Source organism: Grosmannia clavigera, assembly GCF_000143105.1.
Source record: "Grosmannia clavigera kw1407 unplaced genomic scaffold GCSC_168, whole genome shotgun sequence".
Taxonomy (NCBI): domain Eukaryota; kingdom Fungi; phylum Ascomycota; class Sordariomycetes; order Ophiostomatales; family Ophiostomataceae; genus Leptographium; species Leptographium clavigerum.
This window is the reverse complement of record NW_014040771.1, coordinates 732,377-751,686: the sequence shown is the minus strand read 5'-3', so window position 1 is coordinate 751,686 and position 19,310 is coordinate 732,377. Positions and strand designations below refer to the sequence as shown.

The 19,310-nt window shown below is 27.7% G+C and overlaps 1 protein-coding gene across 1 annotated transcript; it reads right to left on the bottom strand.

The window, feature by feature from the left end:
* Nucleotides 1-1,137: 1,137 nt before the first annotated feature.
* CMQ_1967 (dihydrolipoamide acyltransferase) lies at nucleotides 1,138-2,640 on the bottom strand (the record flags this gene model as incomplete). Its single annotated transcript, XM_014314893.1, has 4 exons — nucleotides 1,138-1,434; nucleotides 1,586-1,900; nucleotides 1,976-2,311; nucleotides 2,401-2,640. 4 exons carry the CDS (start codon nucleotides 2,638-2,640, stop codon nucleotides 1,138-1,140), a joined length of 1,188 nt encoding a protein of 395 aa, XP_014170368.1.
* Nucleotides 2,641-19,310: the final 16,670 nt, after the last annotated feature.

Genomic DNA, 19,310 nt, shown 5'->3' with positions numbered 1-19,310 from the left:
GTGTTGTTTATTAAAAATATTCTTGCTTGTTCTATAATTGTAACTTCTTTATTAGCTATAACGGTAGATATTCTTAGTATTGTTTAGGCTATTTAATAACTTTAATATACTATAGAAAGATCCTTTGACTGTCTTTTTACCTAGGCTTGAAAAGCAGTCTTACATCTAAGAATAATTGCAACTTAGGTTGTTCTAGATAATATATCTATAGACCTTAATTAATCCCTTTATAGATTAACTGTTTTTCCTCTTTAAACTAGCCTCTTAGACTCTTTAAATGCTTTGATAGACTTTTAAAATTTGCGTGCGTAATAACTAGCATTTGTAAATAAAATAAAATAAATGTGTTAGATTATGTAAGTGATCTAAGGAGGGGCTTATTTCTAGTCTGCTGCTAATTACTAGCAGGATTATTAGCTATTAGCGAGTATTGCCTAGACTCTACTATTGCTGCGCCGCATCTAGCTGCAAGACTTCTAGTAGTCCTAAGTCGCCTTTGTGCGGTCTTAATAGATAAGTAGACGGTAGCCATTTAATGCCGCATAATTGTAAATAGCTTTATTGGCCTCTTTAAACATCTAATAGGTTGAAGTAGGTAGGGCAGGGCTATAAAGTAATGCCATTTTAATGCTGTTAGTATTGGTTTTGTTTTTGTTGTTGTTGGTTAAAATCTTATAATCATTTTCAGCACAATACTCCGTACTCTTCAGAGTATCGAGTAAATAGGGTGGGTGGCTGGACAATACTGTCCGGAAAGTACCCGCTAATAGCGGAGGTTTCTTTGTATTTCAATGTGTCTTTTGTACTATCTTGTCGCTCTTGTACACGAATTTTTCGGGTTAGCATTAGGGGGGGTTAAGCAAATCGTAGGGGGAATATAAGCCGTCCCTTATCAAACTTTTTACTATTCACATTTACGTGTATTTTTGTTTCCCCCAAAACTAGTTTAACTTTTAAGTCCATCTATGTTCCAACCGCTCTCTTCCACCGTAGGCATGCTAAAATGCGCAGCCTTAGATAGGATAGATATTACAATTTAAGGCACACGCCGCACAAAGCAGAGGGACGAAAAACCCCGCATGCAAAGCCAGACCACTACCAGTACACCTCGCCAAAGGCCGTATCTTAACAGTCTATTTAAAGGAGCATGCGCCGAGGGTCCTCAATGTACTCCTTCACCTTGACCAGAAATTGGACGGCTTCCCGTCCATCAAGCAACCGGTGGTCGTACGTCAAAGCAAGGTACATCATAGGGCGGGCCTCAACCTTGCCGTTCACAACGGTTGCGCGCTCCTTGATAGAGTGCAGACCAAGGACAGCCGTCTGTGGGAGGTTGATGATTGGGGTTCCCATGAGCGAGCCGAACACACCGCCGTTGCTGATAGTGAAGGTGCCGCCGGCCATATCCTCAATCGTCAGCTTGCCGTCGCGAGCCTGGTATCACCAAATGTTAGCGAGTCAGAAACACAAAGTTCTATCTATGGTGCCGCGCTCCAGATGTGCTTGCCTTCTTGCCCAGCTCGGCAATGGACCGTTCAATCGCGATCAGATCCATCGACTCGGCATTGCGAACAATTGGGGTTACCAGGCCCTTCTCGGTGGCCACAGCCACGCTCAGATCAACGTAGTCGCGGTACACGATGGTGTCGCCACCGTTCGGACCCTCGATAGAGGCGTTGACAGCCGGGATGTCGCGCATTGCCAGCACACTGGCGCGGGTAAATGCGCTCATGAAGCCGAGTTTAACGCCCGTGCTCTTGAGCACGTCGTCCTTGTACAGCTTGCGGAACTCCATTAGAGACGACATGTCGACTTCGTTGAACGTCGTCAAGGAAGCAGCCGTGTTTTGAGACTGCTTGAGCCTCTCGGCAATCCGGAGACGCATACGGTTCATCTTAACCTACACGCACACCCTCCAATTAGCAAGCAGTCACAATAGTCGCTCCAATCCTAAACATCGCCCGAAAACGCTTACGCGACGCTCCTCGCGGCTTCCAAGCACAGCCGGAGCTGCGGCAGACTCGGCAATAGCCTTTTTCGGTGCCGGGGTCGGGGCCGGTGCGCTCTTCTCGGGCGCAGCCTGTTTTGGCGGCGCAGGCTTGCTGTCCTCCTTCGGGGCTTCCGGTTTTGACTCGGCGGCAGGCGCGAGTGTAGACGATGCCTCCTGGGCCTCAGCAGCTGCTGCCTTTTCGGGGGCGACGCCACCGGTTTCAATCACAATCAGGTTCTGGCCAACTGTAACGGTGTCCTCCTCGCTGGCAAGGATCTCCTTGATGACACCAGCTTCTGGCGCAGTCACAGAAACATCAATCTAGACAGACACAGTCTTGTTAAAACGACAAATCCTTGCAGCTGCCATCCATCCATCCAGTCTGGTCAGCCGAGGTAGTACGAACGCACCTTGTCTGTCTCGATCGTTGCTATCTCCTCGTCTTGCTCGACCTGCTCGCCAACCTTTTTGGCGATCTGGGAGAGCGTTCCCTCGGTGATGGACTCGGCCATCTGGGGAACCTTAACCATCAGGTCTGCATAGCCGCGAGCATTCTGGAGCATGAGCGGCAGCTGGGCAAGACGAAGCGGTTGCTGCGACCGGCACAGCCGGGCGGTGCGCGCGGCCAAAAGGACTCTTCTTGACAGCATCTTGAATAAGCTGTGATGGGCTGAGACGGACAAAGAGATGTGTTGGGGAGAGAAAGGATAAGCAGATTTGCAATTGAAGCCAAATTGACTGTTCTGGGGTGGTTGATGGCAGAGGCGAAAGGCCGAGGTGAACGGAGTCGTCGGATAAAGCAGGGAAGGAGATAAAAAAAGATGTTCGCTAATCGGACTAGTTCAAGGCAGAAAGTATCAAGGTATCCGCACATTAGGTAAGTCTTTCGTACGGGGAACTCATTTGGTTATAACGCCCCCAAATCATCCCCATATATTTGCGATCACATACAGTGTCACGTGGTCATGTGCCCCACACCACTACCTAGTTATAGCCACAGCAGAGTCTGCCTGTGTCGCTAGATAGATTATATTCATTCAGCTTCAGCACCATACCATTACATTCTGGTAGCAACTCCTCGTTACCATTAACACCTCTACCGCGCCCGTTTCTGTTTACCTCTCCTTCTCTTTTTTAAGCAGGCCTTTTGCTCTTTGCCCTTACTTATTTTCGACTGCTAGCAGTCTGCTGTTAAAAACCGTTCTTTGCCTTTCTTTTTCCGACTTTGGTCGGCCTTTTTCTTCTTAACTTTTACTCTTTTTTTCTTTTTTTTTGCTTTCTTTTTACTAGCATACCTTTCTTTACTTGCTTGCTAATATACGCCATTACTTTTCTACCCTTACATTTTTTACTTTGCTTATACTTTTTTTTTACCTTTTCCTTTTATTTCTATAAATAGCTTAGTTTACGCCTAGTAGCTGCTTTGCATTACTATAGCTATTAAAGACTTATAGCTTACATATAAACATTTTATAACTTACTTGCTTTTTTAGCCCAAATACTATATTAAAGCTTCTTTACCTTTTAAAAAGATATATACTCTTTTAGCTTAGTAACTAAAAACAAGAGCCTTTAAACATTTCTTTACTACTAGCAGCGTTTTTCTAACTATAATTATAATAGCTATAGTATATTTTTTAACACGTAATATATATTTGCTTTCAATAACTATATAAACTAACTACTAACGTTATTTAATAAGCTACTAGATTTGCCTTCATTTAAAGGTATTTTACGCACTTACCTTACGCACCAGTTCAGCAACCTACCGCTTACTAAGCGTTAAACTTACAAAAGTATCTTAACACGTAAACAAGGCAAAGCACAGCCACTTTGCTATGCTACACCTACTTAGGGTTGCGCTATTGCGTACCTCTTATTTACGTATAAATTAGATAGTAGGCTCTTGCTTACTAGTCTTTTATAGTTTATTAAGTTAAAGTTTTAATATTATAGTATAAATACGCTTTAAGCCTTTATAACTATATATTATATATAAACCTCTATATTCTTTAAGTTTTATTTTATAAGAAGTAATGTTTAATTATAAGGTAGCTACTTTATAAAAAGTATATAAACTTTTAGTAGTAAAAGATTTATTAATACTACTTTTTATACTAATATATAGTAGCTATACCTTATATATAAAATTAAAAAGCACTTTTACTTTATTTATTAAATTAAATATAAGACTAGTATAAGTGCTATTCAGTACTAAGGCTTAAACGCTTAGTACTTGTTAAGTCTTTATTATTACTAACTTAAACTTTTATACTAACTTAAATATAGTTAACTTAAAAAAGTTATTTAACAGTTAAGATTAAAGCTACTTTAGTAGTACTTAAACTTAAACTTAGTCTTTATTAATAAGAAAGTATTATAAGCTTATAGCTTATATAAGCTAACTATTATATTAACTAAAGTAAAGTCTTTTATATATTAATATAAGTCTTTATAACTATTTATAAAATAAGCCTTAACTATAAAAATATTATCTTAAATTATAAAAGACTAAGGTTTTTAAGCGTTATTATTAATACTATTTAATAAGCCTAGTTATTTACTATTATAATCTTTAAATTTTTAAGCAAATAAGCTAATACTTATATAATAGTAAAAAGTTATTTACTATTTACTTAATATAGTTAAACTTAAGCTTATATATACTAAACATCTTTACTATAAATAATAACCTTACCTTACTAAACCTTAGCTAGTAACTATTATATTATATATAATTGTTTACTAAAGTTTTTAATACTAATAAAGTAAAAAAACTACGCTTGTTAGTAAATATAAATTACTTAATTAAATTAAAAGATAGTATAAAGGTACTATATAGCTTATTATACTTACTATTCTTTACTTAATAAAAAAAGCTTTACTGCTTTATTAATAAGTTATTAGTAAATAGTTAGATTACTTATAATAATAGCCTAGCTAAAGCCTTTATAATCTTTATCTTAAAAAAAAGCAGTACTTTATATATATACGTTAACTATGAAGGTTTAAACTAGGTAACTAAAAAAGACTACTACTCTTTACTGCTAATTAATAAACTATTAAATTACTTAAATAGCGTAAAGTTATTCTTTAAATTAAATATAAAAAAGTATACTATAAAATTTAAGTAAAAGCCTTTAACTAGTAAAAGACTACTTTTTAAATAAATATAAACTTTTTAAGTTTTATATTATACTCTTTAGACTAACTAACGCGCTAGCTACTTTTTAAGTATATATTTGTTATATACTAGTAAGACTAGTAAGTATTATTTATAAGGTATATTTAAATAATATTTCAATTTACTATTAGACTAAGAAAAAGTAAAATTAAATATTTAAGCAGCTAAAAGCTATAAAGCTATATATATACTTATTAAAGTATAAAGTCTTTAAAAAGAAAATTATATTTCTTATTATTATTACTAAAAGGCTAGCTATAAACTTAAAGCAAGTTAAAGTTATTATAAACTAAAAAGCTCTTAAGTATATATAAGACGTTTAGTTCTTTTTAAGATTTATAAACTTTTATAAACGTTTTATCTTTTACTACTTTTATATTATATAAGCCTAAATATAATTAATAAAAACTAGCCTTAGCTTACTATATAAGTATAAAGTAGTTACTACGTAACTGTTTATATAAACTAAAAAGGTAAAGGTTGCTTTTAAATTATTAAAGATAGTATTTATAATAATAATACTCTTTTATTACTATGATAATATAAAGCTTGCTTAAGTAAAAATAAATATATTAGGTTATACTATTTTTAGCATTATATCTCTTAGTTAATAAATAGTAAGTAGTAACTAGCTATATACTACTTTCAAGAGCTAATAACTTTAAAGTATAATAAAAAGTTAGTTAGTAAAAGCTCTTATTAATTATTAAAAGCTTAAAGTACTAACGCTACTATTTAAAATTTAAAAGACTTATTTATAGTCTTAACTAACTATTAAGCATTAAAAGGCGTTATTAAAGCATTAGTAAAGAATCTTTAAAACTAAATTACTAGCTAAGTATTTTATTTTTTAGTATTTAACTTTAAAATCAAGCACTACTTAAAAGCTACTAACTTAGCTAATAGTATATAGACTAGTTATTAAAGCTTCTTAAGCTAAAAGCCTTATTACTGTTAGTATAAAAGGTATAAGCTACTACTAGCTAATAATAGCTATTATAACCTTAGTATTCTCTTAAACTGTATAATACTATATATAAGGCTTAAAGCTAAGACTAATTACTAAATAACTTATATATAAAGGCTAAATAAAGCTAAAAAATAATACTTACTATTTAGTAAATAGTAATACTTTATTTTATAAAGATTATATTATTGTTCTTTTAGTAAATAAGTTATAAGCTAAGCTAATTAGCTTATACTATAACTTTTTTATAATAGGCTATATTAAAGTCTATAAAACAATAAAACTCTTTATTAAGAAATACTGCTACTAAACCTAGCTATAAATGTTTATACATTTATTACTAACTACTTATTATATATAAGTAATAAAGTCTTTTAGTATAAGCTGTATAAATACCTTTAGTCTCTCTTAATACTTATTTAGCTATTTTAGTATATTAGTATAAACTTTATAACTAGTCTTAAGCTTAGTTTAAGTTTAAATAGCTGCTTATATAAAGCTATTTTAATAATAGTTGACTATTATATAAAGTATAGTATATTTATTCTTACTTAAAAGACGGTTATAGCTGCTAAGATTGCTTAACTTATTTATAACTATATAAAGACTAAGTTTAGTATTTTAAAGGTAATTGTTAGTAATAAAGATAGCTTATTTACTAGCTAATTTTAGTAAGAACTAATATACCTTTAAAAGGTTTAGCTAATAATATTAATAGCATAATACTCTTAAATAAATAGTAGTATAAAGATTTTAAATTAAACCTTAAAGTAATACTTATAAATATTTTATAGTTACTTATAATATCAGTAAACGTAAGTATTAAGTATTATAAAGTTTATATATATTAATGCTTATTATACTATAATAAGCACTTTCTTATTTTATATATTATATATATACTACTTTTATTTTATAAATAATTTCCTTATTTTAAGGTAATAGTTAAAGGCGTATAAAAGTATATTAGTTAGCTATAGGCTATTAAGTAAAAGCTAAAAGTATTATAAAAAACTTACTAATAAAAGAAAGGCTATAATAAGCAACGCTTATATTAGTTTTTTTATTAAAAGTAAATTTATAAGTTTATTAATAAAGTACTTAAACTTAGTAAGCTTAAAAAACTTACTTTAACCTTTCTATATGTTTATATTATAAAAAGCTAAGGCTAGTTATATACTAAGTTACTTTACTATTATAGTATAGTTACTAATATAATATCTTTTATATCTTTTGCTTTAAGCTATAAACTACTATAGTAAAAAAGAGAAAAGAACTTTTATTCTTAAAAATAATAAAATACCAAAAAAAAGTATCAGGTTAAAGATATTATTACTTACTTTAATAAAGGTTTATAAATTTAGTTCTTAGTAAAATAAAATAGCCAGCTAGCTAGGTATAATACTTAGAAACCTAAGAAGTACTTAGTATATACTAGCTATAAAATATAGTTTTACTAAAAAACTATAAAATATACTTATAAGAAATAAAAAGATTATAAGGTAATAGCTAGCTATATATAAGCTAACTTATAATTAGTTACTCTTTTTATTTTATATAAGTATAAACTATAAACTATTTATTTTAACTTTAAAGTACTTTTTAAAGCTATAAACTTAAAACTTACTATTAGCTAGCTATTACTTAGCTACTAACTACTTATTACTATTATTTTTTATAAATAATATTTTTAGTACTTCTTTATTATTATTATTATTAATATTATTAATATTAATATTATTATTCTTTTTACTTTCTTACTACTAAATAAGCCTTTACTAGCTAGTATATAGTTTTTACTAAGCATTAACTAGCTACTTACTTATGCTTTTTTACTAAATACTATTACGCTACTACTACTAGCTATTATTACTACCTTACTACTATTAACTATAGTATTAAAAATAGTCTTAGCGCTTTACTAGCGCTTAGCTAAGGTTAGTAACTAGCTATAAGCCTATTACTTACTAAATACTATTATAAGTAATAGTTAAAAAAAGACTACTACCTAGTTAGTTTAAGCTAGCGTAGTTAAAGCCTTTATAGTTTATAAGATTTATTTAAGTAGTTTTTTTATTTTTACTATAAAATAAAGCATACTAGCGCAGCTAGCTTTAATAGCTATATTATATTATTTTGTAATTAATATAATAAAATAAAGATTAGCTTAAGTAATAAGTTAGTAATAAGGCTAAAAAGACTTACTATTACAAGTTTGCGCTTAAAAAAGCATACTAACGTTTAAGAATATAAGTAGTTAAAGCTAAAAGATTTTTACTAACTATTAGGTAAGCGTTAAAGTTAGCTTTAGCTTTTACTAGTATTAGTAGAGAATATTAAGCTATAGTATAGCTTACTAAGCTGTAGTATAGATTACTAAGCTATTTTAAAGCGTTTATAATAAAATTACTAGTTAGTTACTAATGTATAGCTTAGCTTTTTTATTACTATAGTTAGTGCTAGTATCTACTAAGTAATTACTATATAATCTACTAGCGCTACAATAATGTTATGAACTATCTTATTTCAAAGAAATAGCTTATTTATATTTTTAAAGAACTATTAAATATATTAAGCTAAGCCTTTAATCTTTTTAAAAAGCTATTAGTTAGTAGTTGTTTACTAGTATATATAAGTTAATATACTTTATAAAAAGGCATAACGTATTATTAGCCTTATACTTAAAGTAGCGCTTTAAGTTTTTAAGGATTACTATATATAAAAGCTTATAATAAATATCAAAGTATGCTTTTAATATATAGTTAAAGCATAAAGGCTATTATTAAGTTAGCTATTACTTAGTAAATGCTATACTATTAAAAACTTACGCTACTGAAGAATAGCGTATATGCTTACGCTAAGCGTTTTATAAAATCTATATTTATTAAACAGTTTATAAAATTTTAAAAGTAACTTTTGTTAAATATTGTTTTATAAATAATTATTAGTTAGTTATTATTCAATTATATAAACTATTATATTAACTTACTACTTAGTAAGATTAAAGAAAAATGGGCTAAAAAAGTAAGAGTAGTTTTATAAGATTAAGCAAATTTTACTTTAAATTATAAATATTATTTAATCTTCTTATACTTTAAAGTAATAAAAAGACTATAGAATTAAACGCTTAAATATGTTCTAAAAACTTATTAACTTTACTTTAATAATAAAGTAAGAAACAAATTAAATACAAATAAAAAGATATCTTAGCAGTAAACTACCTTTATTAAATAGTTAATGATAGTCTTATAATTAGTAAGTAATAAATAGTTACTACTACCTTTATCTTACTCTTATTATTAGTTAAAAACCTTAACCTTATACTACACTTTTTAGTTAACGTATACTATACTATTTTAAAAATAGCTAAAGAAATATTTAAGTAGTAAACTATCTTTACTAACTAGTTAATAATAGTCTTATAATTAATAATTAATAAATAGCTATTATTACCTTTATTTTGCCCTTATTATTACTTAAAAACCTTAACCTTACGTTATTATTTTTAATTAGCGCGTACTATATTATTTAAAGATTAAATAAAAAGACGTTTTAGTAGTAAACTAACTACCTTTACTAGTTAGTTAATAATAGTATTATAATTTATAAGCTATAAACAGCTATTACTACCTTTATTCTACCCTTACTATTAGTTAAAAACCTTACTTATACACTGCTATTTTTAGTTAGCGTATACTATATATACCTTTATAAAGGTCCCTACTAAAAGTCCTTTCTAACCGCCTTTAGGGCCATTATTTGCGCTAAGCCTAATTAGGATATTTATTTTCAAATTACCTTCCGCTTCTTTTTTAGTGCATCCTTTCGTCCCTCCTTATATTCATTACCACCACCTAGAACAATCACCTGCTGGATATGCCATAGTATCCTCTTAATCCACTCCTAAATACGGTCTTAGCTTAAACTTGCCCATGCACGCTGCTAGTCTGCCTTTGCCTATGCTTTTAATGTAGGTGCGCTATACTTAGTAGTCTCCCTTTTTATGTGCATCTAGCATGGCTTGATTATATTTAGATCTGGCGAATTCGGGCACCAAATAAGCCTTTAAACTTCTTCGCGGTTGTATATAACTGCTTGCGCAGCATATGCATAGGCTAGAGCTTAGTCTTCTTAAACTAAGAAGTCTGCACCGCACTTGCAGGCAAAAGATATTAGCTTTAAGATAATAATCTACTTTTAATAGCAGTACTAGTTCATGCTATTACTACCCTTGCAAATTGCTTTGCCTGTTTCCTTTATAAACTTCTATTGCGGCTTTTATCTTAAACGATTTTATAAGCTAATATAATAAACACTAGTCTTTAACTCCTATACTTTATAAAGTTATAGTTTGATTTCTTAATTCTATAACGCTAGCCTTTTCTCTAACTTTATGCGCTTTTTTATAGTCTTAAGATGCTAAACATAGAACAGTCCTTTATAATTATATATAAAGCATCTTTAAAATATAAATTTAAAGTATTCTTTTTACTTTTCTTAGATATAAGATTATAAAAACCTTTCCTTTTAAGCTCTTTAAACTTTATAGCTTCCTTATTAATAGCAAAGAAGAACAGACATCTTATTAGAATAAATTACTTTTTTCTAATTATCTAATATTTAATTTTAGTAGCATAAATACTAAGCTAACCGTTATTATTTTATTAACGCAGTTAACCTAAGTTTTTATATTAGTTTTATCTTCCTTATCCTAGCATTTCAAAGAGTGCGCTAAACTATTATTACTAAAACGCTGCTAATTGTATATGCTAAATAAGCAGTTGTTTTTTCTCGTCTATAGCAGTTAGTGCGAACATTTATAAGAACCTCTTCTTTAACTAGTTCTTGCTTTTAAGGGCGGCCGCTTCGGTTGTCGTTTACAACGTAAATATTAAGTATAACTAGCGAGCGTGCATTAATATTAAAGCTACAGCTAATAGCTTTATTAAGAAAGTAATGTACCTACCGTGCAGATATATACTAGTAAAGGCTTCGATTTAATTATTCGTAGCACCGAATAGCTTTAAGCTAAGGGCCTACGCCAGGGTAGCAATATCGTATAAAGGCATAATAATTTAAAGTAAAAAAACACAAAAGGCGAGGCAGCAGCAGTAGTATAAAAAGTAAATAAATATTTCTGCCGGTATTACTTAGATTTATAGGTTAATAGCAGTTAGAAAGGACTTTTAGTAGGGACCTTTATATATAGCTATTATTTAAGGCTAGCCTTCTTAAAACACCTTTATTAGTAGTAACCTAAGTATTCCTTAACTAAGATTTAAGCGTTATACCTTTTAAAGAGCGCTTATATAAGATAGCCTTTATATCTAGCTAGATCTAGCAATTACTTCCGCTATATACTAAGCAACATATATACGCTTTTATAATATAAGAATGTAGTTGTATAGCAAGCAGTCTACAATCGTTTAGTAATAGCTAATAACCTAAAACACTTAACTCTTTTTTTTCACTTTACTAAAGAAGGGTTTTTAATAAGTAAGTAGCTGCTGCGTATATACTCTTTAGCTAATAAAGGCGTTACCTTAAAAGAGAGGGGATAGTATAAGGGTATTCTACGCACTTACCTTACGCACTAGTTTAGCAACCTACTGCTTATTATGCGTTAGACTTAATAAACTATCATAACATATAAACAAGGCAAAGTATAGCTACTTTGCTATGCTATACCTAATTAGGGTTACGCTGTTGCGCACCTTTTATTTATATATAAATTAGATAGTAGGCTTTTGCCTACTAGTCTTTTATAGTTTATTAAGTTAAAGCTTTAATATAATAGTATAAATACGTTTCAAGCCTTTATAACTATATATTATATATAAACTCTTATATAGTAGTAATAGCTAGTAGTAGTAGTAGAATAGTAGCGTTTAAAGGAGTATAAGCAGGGCTAGGAAAAATACTAGTACTAATAATACTAGTATAAGTAAATACTAAACTAGTACTTTTATACTAGTAGTACTAGTGTACTAGAGTACTAAAATATTAAAATAAAACTTAATCTTTTATTATTTATTATTTATTATTTATTCTTAAACTAAATAATAATGAGTAATTTATTCTAGAAGCTTCTATACTAATTTTGTATATATAAATACTATCCTTTATCCTCCTTTACCTTATATTTTATTCTTTACTAAAACAATAATAACAACAATAACAACAATAACATCAACAACAACAACAACAACAACAACAACAACAACAACAATAATAATAATAAGTATACTAGCCATTACTATTATATATCTTATATACCTAGTAAGTTATATTTTATTTTTACCCTTTTATCTTTTTACTTTATAAGTTATAAGACTTATACGTTTATACTTTAATATATAAGTATATACTTAAGCTTATTTATTATTATATAAATGTATAAGTTATAAAGCTTATAAGCTATACACCTTATAACTTTAAGGCGTCCAAAAGGTATAATCTTATTATATAACTTACTAACTCTTATAAGTTATAATAGACTCTAACGGCTATACAACTAACGTTAACTCTAAAGTTACTTCTTCTTTTATTACTACTCCTAGTAATAAAAGAAGTAAGTAACAAACGTTTTATAATAACCCTAGTTATAAGCTAGATGATTCTAAATCATCTAGTTATATAATTACTTACGGCTTAATTATATAGACTTTACTACCTTATAAAGAAAATATAGACCGAAAAGTATTAGTAAAGTGTACTACGTAAGTACTAACTAACTAACTAACTAACTACTTTAACTACTTTATAGGTGTAATTATAAGAAGGTTGATACGCTTTTAGGCTTTTAAAGCTCTAATTATACTAAGCATTACAAACGACTTTATCCTTGTATAGCCTTTAATAAACTAGTAGAAGTTGAAAAAAGACTACAAACTAGTAAGTTAACTAATTTTACTTTACTTTACTTTACTAACTTATTACTAGAAAAAGATACTATTAATAATAGTCCTTTAAACCTTTTTAACCTACAATCACGAAAACGGGCTTGAGCAAATATAAACTTTGAATTATTTAACGAAGACGATGCTTATAATAAAATTCTTACCTTTATTATAAAGAATAACCTTTCTTTTAACGTAGTCGACTTAAGTTCGTTTAAAGATTTATTAAGTTATTGTAATGAGTAAGTTATTATAATAAGTAAGTAATTAAATAACTAACTAATTACTTAATTAACTAATTATTAATAAGGCTAGCTTCTACTATTAATAGGAAAAAGGTTAAGGATATACTAGATAAAGTATATAACCTTAACCTAACAAGTCTAAATAACGAATTAAAGGAGAATATTAAAACGATTAGAAGCTTTTCTTTAACGTTTAATATTTAGACTTCTAATTTATAAACAGCTTACTTAGGTATTATAATTGCCTATATAAGCTCTGATTTTAAGCTTATTTATAAGCTTATTAGTAAGTTATCTTTACTTTACCTTTAAAACCTTATTAGTTACTAACTTATTAAAAAGGCTTCTACACATTAAACGATATATATACTGGCTAATATATTCATAACGAATTTATAAACGCCTTACAAATTTACCCTTCTTTATCTTTACCGAATATTTTAAGGTTAGTTAACTACTTTACTTTACTTTACTAACCTTTTACTAGCATTACATAAGATAACGCCTTAAATAATAATACCTTTATAAATACACTTAAAAAGGAAGTAGATTTTAATAACGATATTAAATGTGCTGCTTGTATTATTAACTTAGTTGCTAAAGATATTATAACTAAATATTTATTTTTAATAGCCAATAATAATAATAGTAAGTAACTTTTTACTTTAATACCTTTCTTATTACTTTATTACCTTCCTTAATCCTTTACTACTTTACTAACTTACTAACTTAATTAGTTATTAGCTAAGTACGACGGTTAACAACGTTAACAAAATATACACAAGAAATTCGACAGCTTTTATAAGACAGTATAGAAATTTTAAAGCAAAAAGAAGACATTTCTATTAACTATAATATAACCGTTATACTGTTAGGTAAGTTATTTTACTTATAACGTTCAAAAGAAGCCTATTAACTTGCTAACTTATTAATAAGATAATGCTATACGGTGGAATTCAAGCTATTATATGCTTAAAACCTTTTACAACTTAAAAGAACCTTTAACTTATACTAGTAATAATACTACTAATAACAAGTTTAAAGGTTTTTTCTTACATTTAAAAGACTAGCTTGTTATTAAAAACCTTATCTAAATTTTAGAGGTTTTTTTAAAGCCTAGTATTAAGTTATAAGGATTACTAAAAGCATTATTATTATATATACAATATATATAATATATATAATAACTTGAAGTCTAACTTTAATAAACATGCTTTAAGGGATAATACCTTAGTAAGTTATCTTTACTTTCTTACTTACTTACTTATTATAACTAGAAAGGATATTTTAATAACTTTATAACCGCTATTAATGCTAGGTTATTAAAGTTAAACAAATACTTCCTAAGTTAGCTTTTACCTAAAAATATAAACAGCTATAAGCCTTATATTTTAAGTGTTATTTTAGACCTTAGGTTTAAAACAAGGCACTTTAAAAAAGACGGCTTATTAGCTTATTATAATTCTATTTTAGGTAATGCTACTAACATTCTAAAAGACGAATACTTTAAGTAAGTTTTTACTTTACTTACTTTACGTACTTTACATTAACTACCTTTATTATAGGATAAAAAACAAGGTTAATAACCTTCCTATAAATATATCTTTCAATGAATTAAACGAAGACTTATATAACAGTTCTTTAAGCAACAATTCAAACAACAATTCAGACAACGATTTAGAAAAAGATTTATTTATTTTAAAAGCTAATTTAAAAGACGAATACATCTTATACCTTAAAGAAGAAGAAGAAGGCTAAAAGGTAAGTTAAATAAAACCTTTTTAATATAAAGTATATAATAGTTAACTATTTTATTACTAGACTAATCCTTTAAAGTACTAGGCTAATAGTGCTTTAAAATACCCTATTTTAAGCATACTAGCTAGACATTACCCAGCTATTCCTGCTACTTTAGGGGCTATTAAAAGCTCTTTTGTATTAGTAATAATGTTATTACTAAGCCTAGAAATAAGCTTCTTCCAAATATAGCTAAAAAGATTCTTTTATTAAAAAGCTGGAAGATTAAAGATTTAAATGAGTTTAAGAAGGACTTAGATTTAGATAGTAAAAAGGATAGATAGTAATTAAGAACTTATTAGTTAGTTAGTTAATTATTTTTACTTACTTGCTTATTATTTCTTTTTCTTTTAAATACTATTGCGTACTTTATTTATTACATACTTTACTATATTATTATTTACTTTCTTAATATTATTATAAGTTAAAAGCTACTAATACTATTAGTAATACTAGTACACTAGTACCGCTAGTACTAGTACTAGTGTACTAGTTTCCCAATCCTAAGTATAAGTAAGCAGCTTATTAGGGTATATTAGTAACTTAATATTAGCTAGTAAAGGCTTATTTAGTAAGGAAAGGGTAGAAAAGAGTAAAGATAATAGTAGTAAGGAGAAGAAAGGAGTGTTAAAAGTAGTATTTAATAAGAATAGTAATAAGTAGTTAGTAGCTAAGTAATAGCTTACTAACTATGTTTTAGGTTTATAGCTTTAAAAGGCGCCTTTAAAGTTAAAATAAGTAGTTCGTAGTATATAACTTATACGAAATAAAAGAAGTAGCTAACTTGTAATTAGCTTATATATAGCTGGCTATTATTTTATAGTTTTTATAGTTTTTATAAGTATGCTCTATGATCTTTCAGTAAGCTTATATTTTATAGCTAGTATATGCTAGGTGCTTTACTAGTTCTTACGTATTACTTAGCTGGCTAGCTTTTTATTTTACTATAAACCTAGTTTATAAACCTTTACCTATATAAGTAATAATATCTTTAACTTTATACTTTTCTTAAACTTTTACTATTTCTAAGAATAAAAGGGTTTTCCTCTTCTTTACTATAGTAGTCTATAGCTTAAGGTATAAGATATAAAATATATTACATTAGTAAGTATATTATAATAATAAAGTAACTTAGTATATAACTAAGTTTAGCTTTATTATAATATAAATATATAAGAAGGTTAGGTTAAGCTTACAACTTTGCCTTTAAGAAATTCCTTATATAAGCGTTGTTTATTATAGCCTTTCTTTTATTAGTAAATTACCTTTTCTTATAATACTTTTAGCTTTTACTTAATGGCTTATAGCTAACCAATATGCTCTTATACCTCTTTAACTATAGCCTTGATAGAAGAGAAGTTGTTTATAAAATAAGGGTAGTATACATATAATATATAAAATAAGAAAGTGCTTATTATAGTATAATGAGCGTTATTATATATAATTATGTTTTACAGCACTTAATAATTAGGTCTACTAATATTATAAGCAACTATAAAACAATTATAAATATTACTTGAGGTTTAGTTTAAAATCTTTATACTACTATCTATTTATAAGTAGTACGCTATTAATATTACTAGCTAAACATTATAATGGCGCATTAATTCTTACTAGAATTAGCTAGTAAATAGGCTGTCTTTATAACTAATAATTACCTTTAAAATACTAAACTTAGTTTTTATATAGTTATAAATAAGTTAGGCAACCTTAGCAGCTATAACTGTCTTTCAAGTAAGAATAAATATGCTTTACTTTATATGGTAGTTAATATTACTAAGATGGCATTATATAAGCAGCTACTTAAACTTAAGTTTAGCTTAAAACTAGTTAAAAAATCTATACTAATATATTAAAATAGCTAAATAAGCATTAGTAAAGACTAAAGGTATCTATTTATATAGCTTATACTATAAAACCTTGTTGCTTATATATAATAAGTAGTTAATAAAAAATATATAAACGTTTATAGCTAAATCTAGCTAGTAGTGTCTCTTAATAAGAAGTTTTATAGTCTTATAGACTCTTATATAGCTTACTATAAAGAAGTTATAGTATAGACTAATTAGCTATGCTTATAGCTTATTTACTAATAAGCTAATAATATAATTTTATAGAATAAAGTATTACTATTTACTAAATAGTAGGTATTATTTAACTTTATTTAGCCTTTATAAATAAGTTATTTAGTAATTAGTTTTAGCCTTAAGCTTTTTAAATAGTATTATATAGTTTGAGAGAATACTAAGGTTATAACGGCTACTCTTAGCTAGTAACAACTTATACCTTTTATACTAATAGCAATAATGCTTTTAGCTTAAAGAGCCTTAATAACTAGTTTATAATTTATAGCTTACTAAAAAGTAAGAGAAGTATATTATTATATTTAATATTATCTTATATATAGTCTAGTTAGCAAGATAGACTATTAGCTAAGTTAGTAGCTTTTAAGTAATGCTTAATTTTTAAAGTTAAACGCTAAGAGGCAGAATACTTATAAAGTAATATAGTTTTAAAGATTCCTTACTATCACCTTAATAACGCTTTATAGTGCCTAGTAGTTAGTTAAGACTATAAGTAAATCTTTTAAACCTTTTAAATAGTAATTCTAGTGCTTTAAGCTTTTAATAATAGCTAAAAGCTTTTACTATCTTTCTTTTTAGTATATATTATAGTTTATTAGCATTTAAAAGTAGTACGTAACTAGTTACTAGTTATTATATATTAATTAAAAGATAATGCTAGAAATACTATAACTTAATGCTTTTGTTTTTATTTATATAAGCTTTATATTATTATAGTAGTAGAGAATTGTTACTACTATAAATACTATTTTTAGCGATTTAAAAGCAACCTTTACCTTTTTAATTAATATAAATAAGTGTGTAGCGATTGCTTTATACTTATATAGTAGGCTAAGGCTTATTTTTATAAACTTTATTAAAGGTTATATAATATAAAAGAAATAGTTAGGTTAGGTTAGGGTTAGGTTAAAACATTTATAAAAGTTTATAAATCTTAAACAAAATTAAACGTCTTATATATACTTAAAAGCCTTTTAATTTATAATAGCTTTAACTTACTTTAGGGTTATAGCTAGCCTTTTAGTAGTAATAATAATCCTTTAAAAGGTAATTTTTTTTAAATAATTTATACTTTATATACTTAATAAGTTTATATATAGCTTTATAGCCTTTAGCTACTTAAAGACTAATTTAATTATAAGTGCTTTTTATACGTTTTCTTTAGTTTTAAAGTAAATTAAGATATTATTTAAATATACCTTATAAACTATACCTACTAGTCTTGCTAGTATATAATAAATATATACTTAAAAAGTAGCTAGCGTATTAGTTAGTCTAAAGAGTATAATATTAAACTTGAAAAGTTTATATTTTATTTAAAAAGTAGTCTTTTACTAATTAAAGGCCTTTACTTAAATCTTATAGTATACTTTCTTTATATCTACTTTAAAAAATACCTTTATACTGTTTAAGTAATCTAACAGCTTACTAATTAGTAATAAAATGTAGTAGTCTTTCTTAGTTACTTAGTTTAAACCTTAGTAGTTAACGTATATACATAAAGTATTATTGTCTTTTAAGGTAAAGATTATTAAGGCTTTAGCTAGACTATTCATATAAGCAATCCACTTATTAGCTAATAACTTACTAATAAAGTAGTAAAGCTTTTCTTATTTAGTAATAAATAGTAAATATAGTAGCTTATAAGGTACCTTTATACTATCTTCTAATTAAATTAAGTGCTTTATATTTAGTAGTAAAGGTAGTTCTTTTACTTTATTAGTATTAAACATGTTACACCTCTAGTCTAAAAATATAGAACCTGTAACCCTGCTAACAGGATTTTAAAGCATTAATACAAAGGGATACCTTTGCATTAACAGCACGTACTACGTATACAAGCCTTTCTAGGCCTTAAAAAATGTATTTATGTTTTAGAGCAGGTATTTTTCTCTAATATTTAGTATACCAGCCGCGCGCCTTTCGTACTACAGCTAGCCGTCGGGGCAGCGAATTAATAAGCCTATTAATAAAGGCCTAGTTAATTGCCTACTAACAGTTACAAACTGCCCGCTTAAAAACCTCTATATCTATTGCGTTTTTCTTTAATTCCTATATATTAAGGTATTTTTTAGCTAAAAAACGCTTTACTTTAGCCTAAACATGTTTAATTAGGTTTAAATCTAAACTATAGGCAGGCTAGA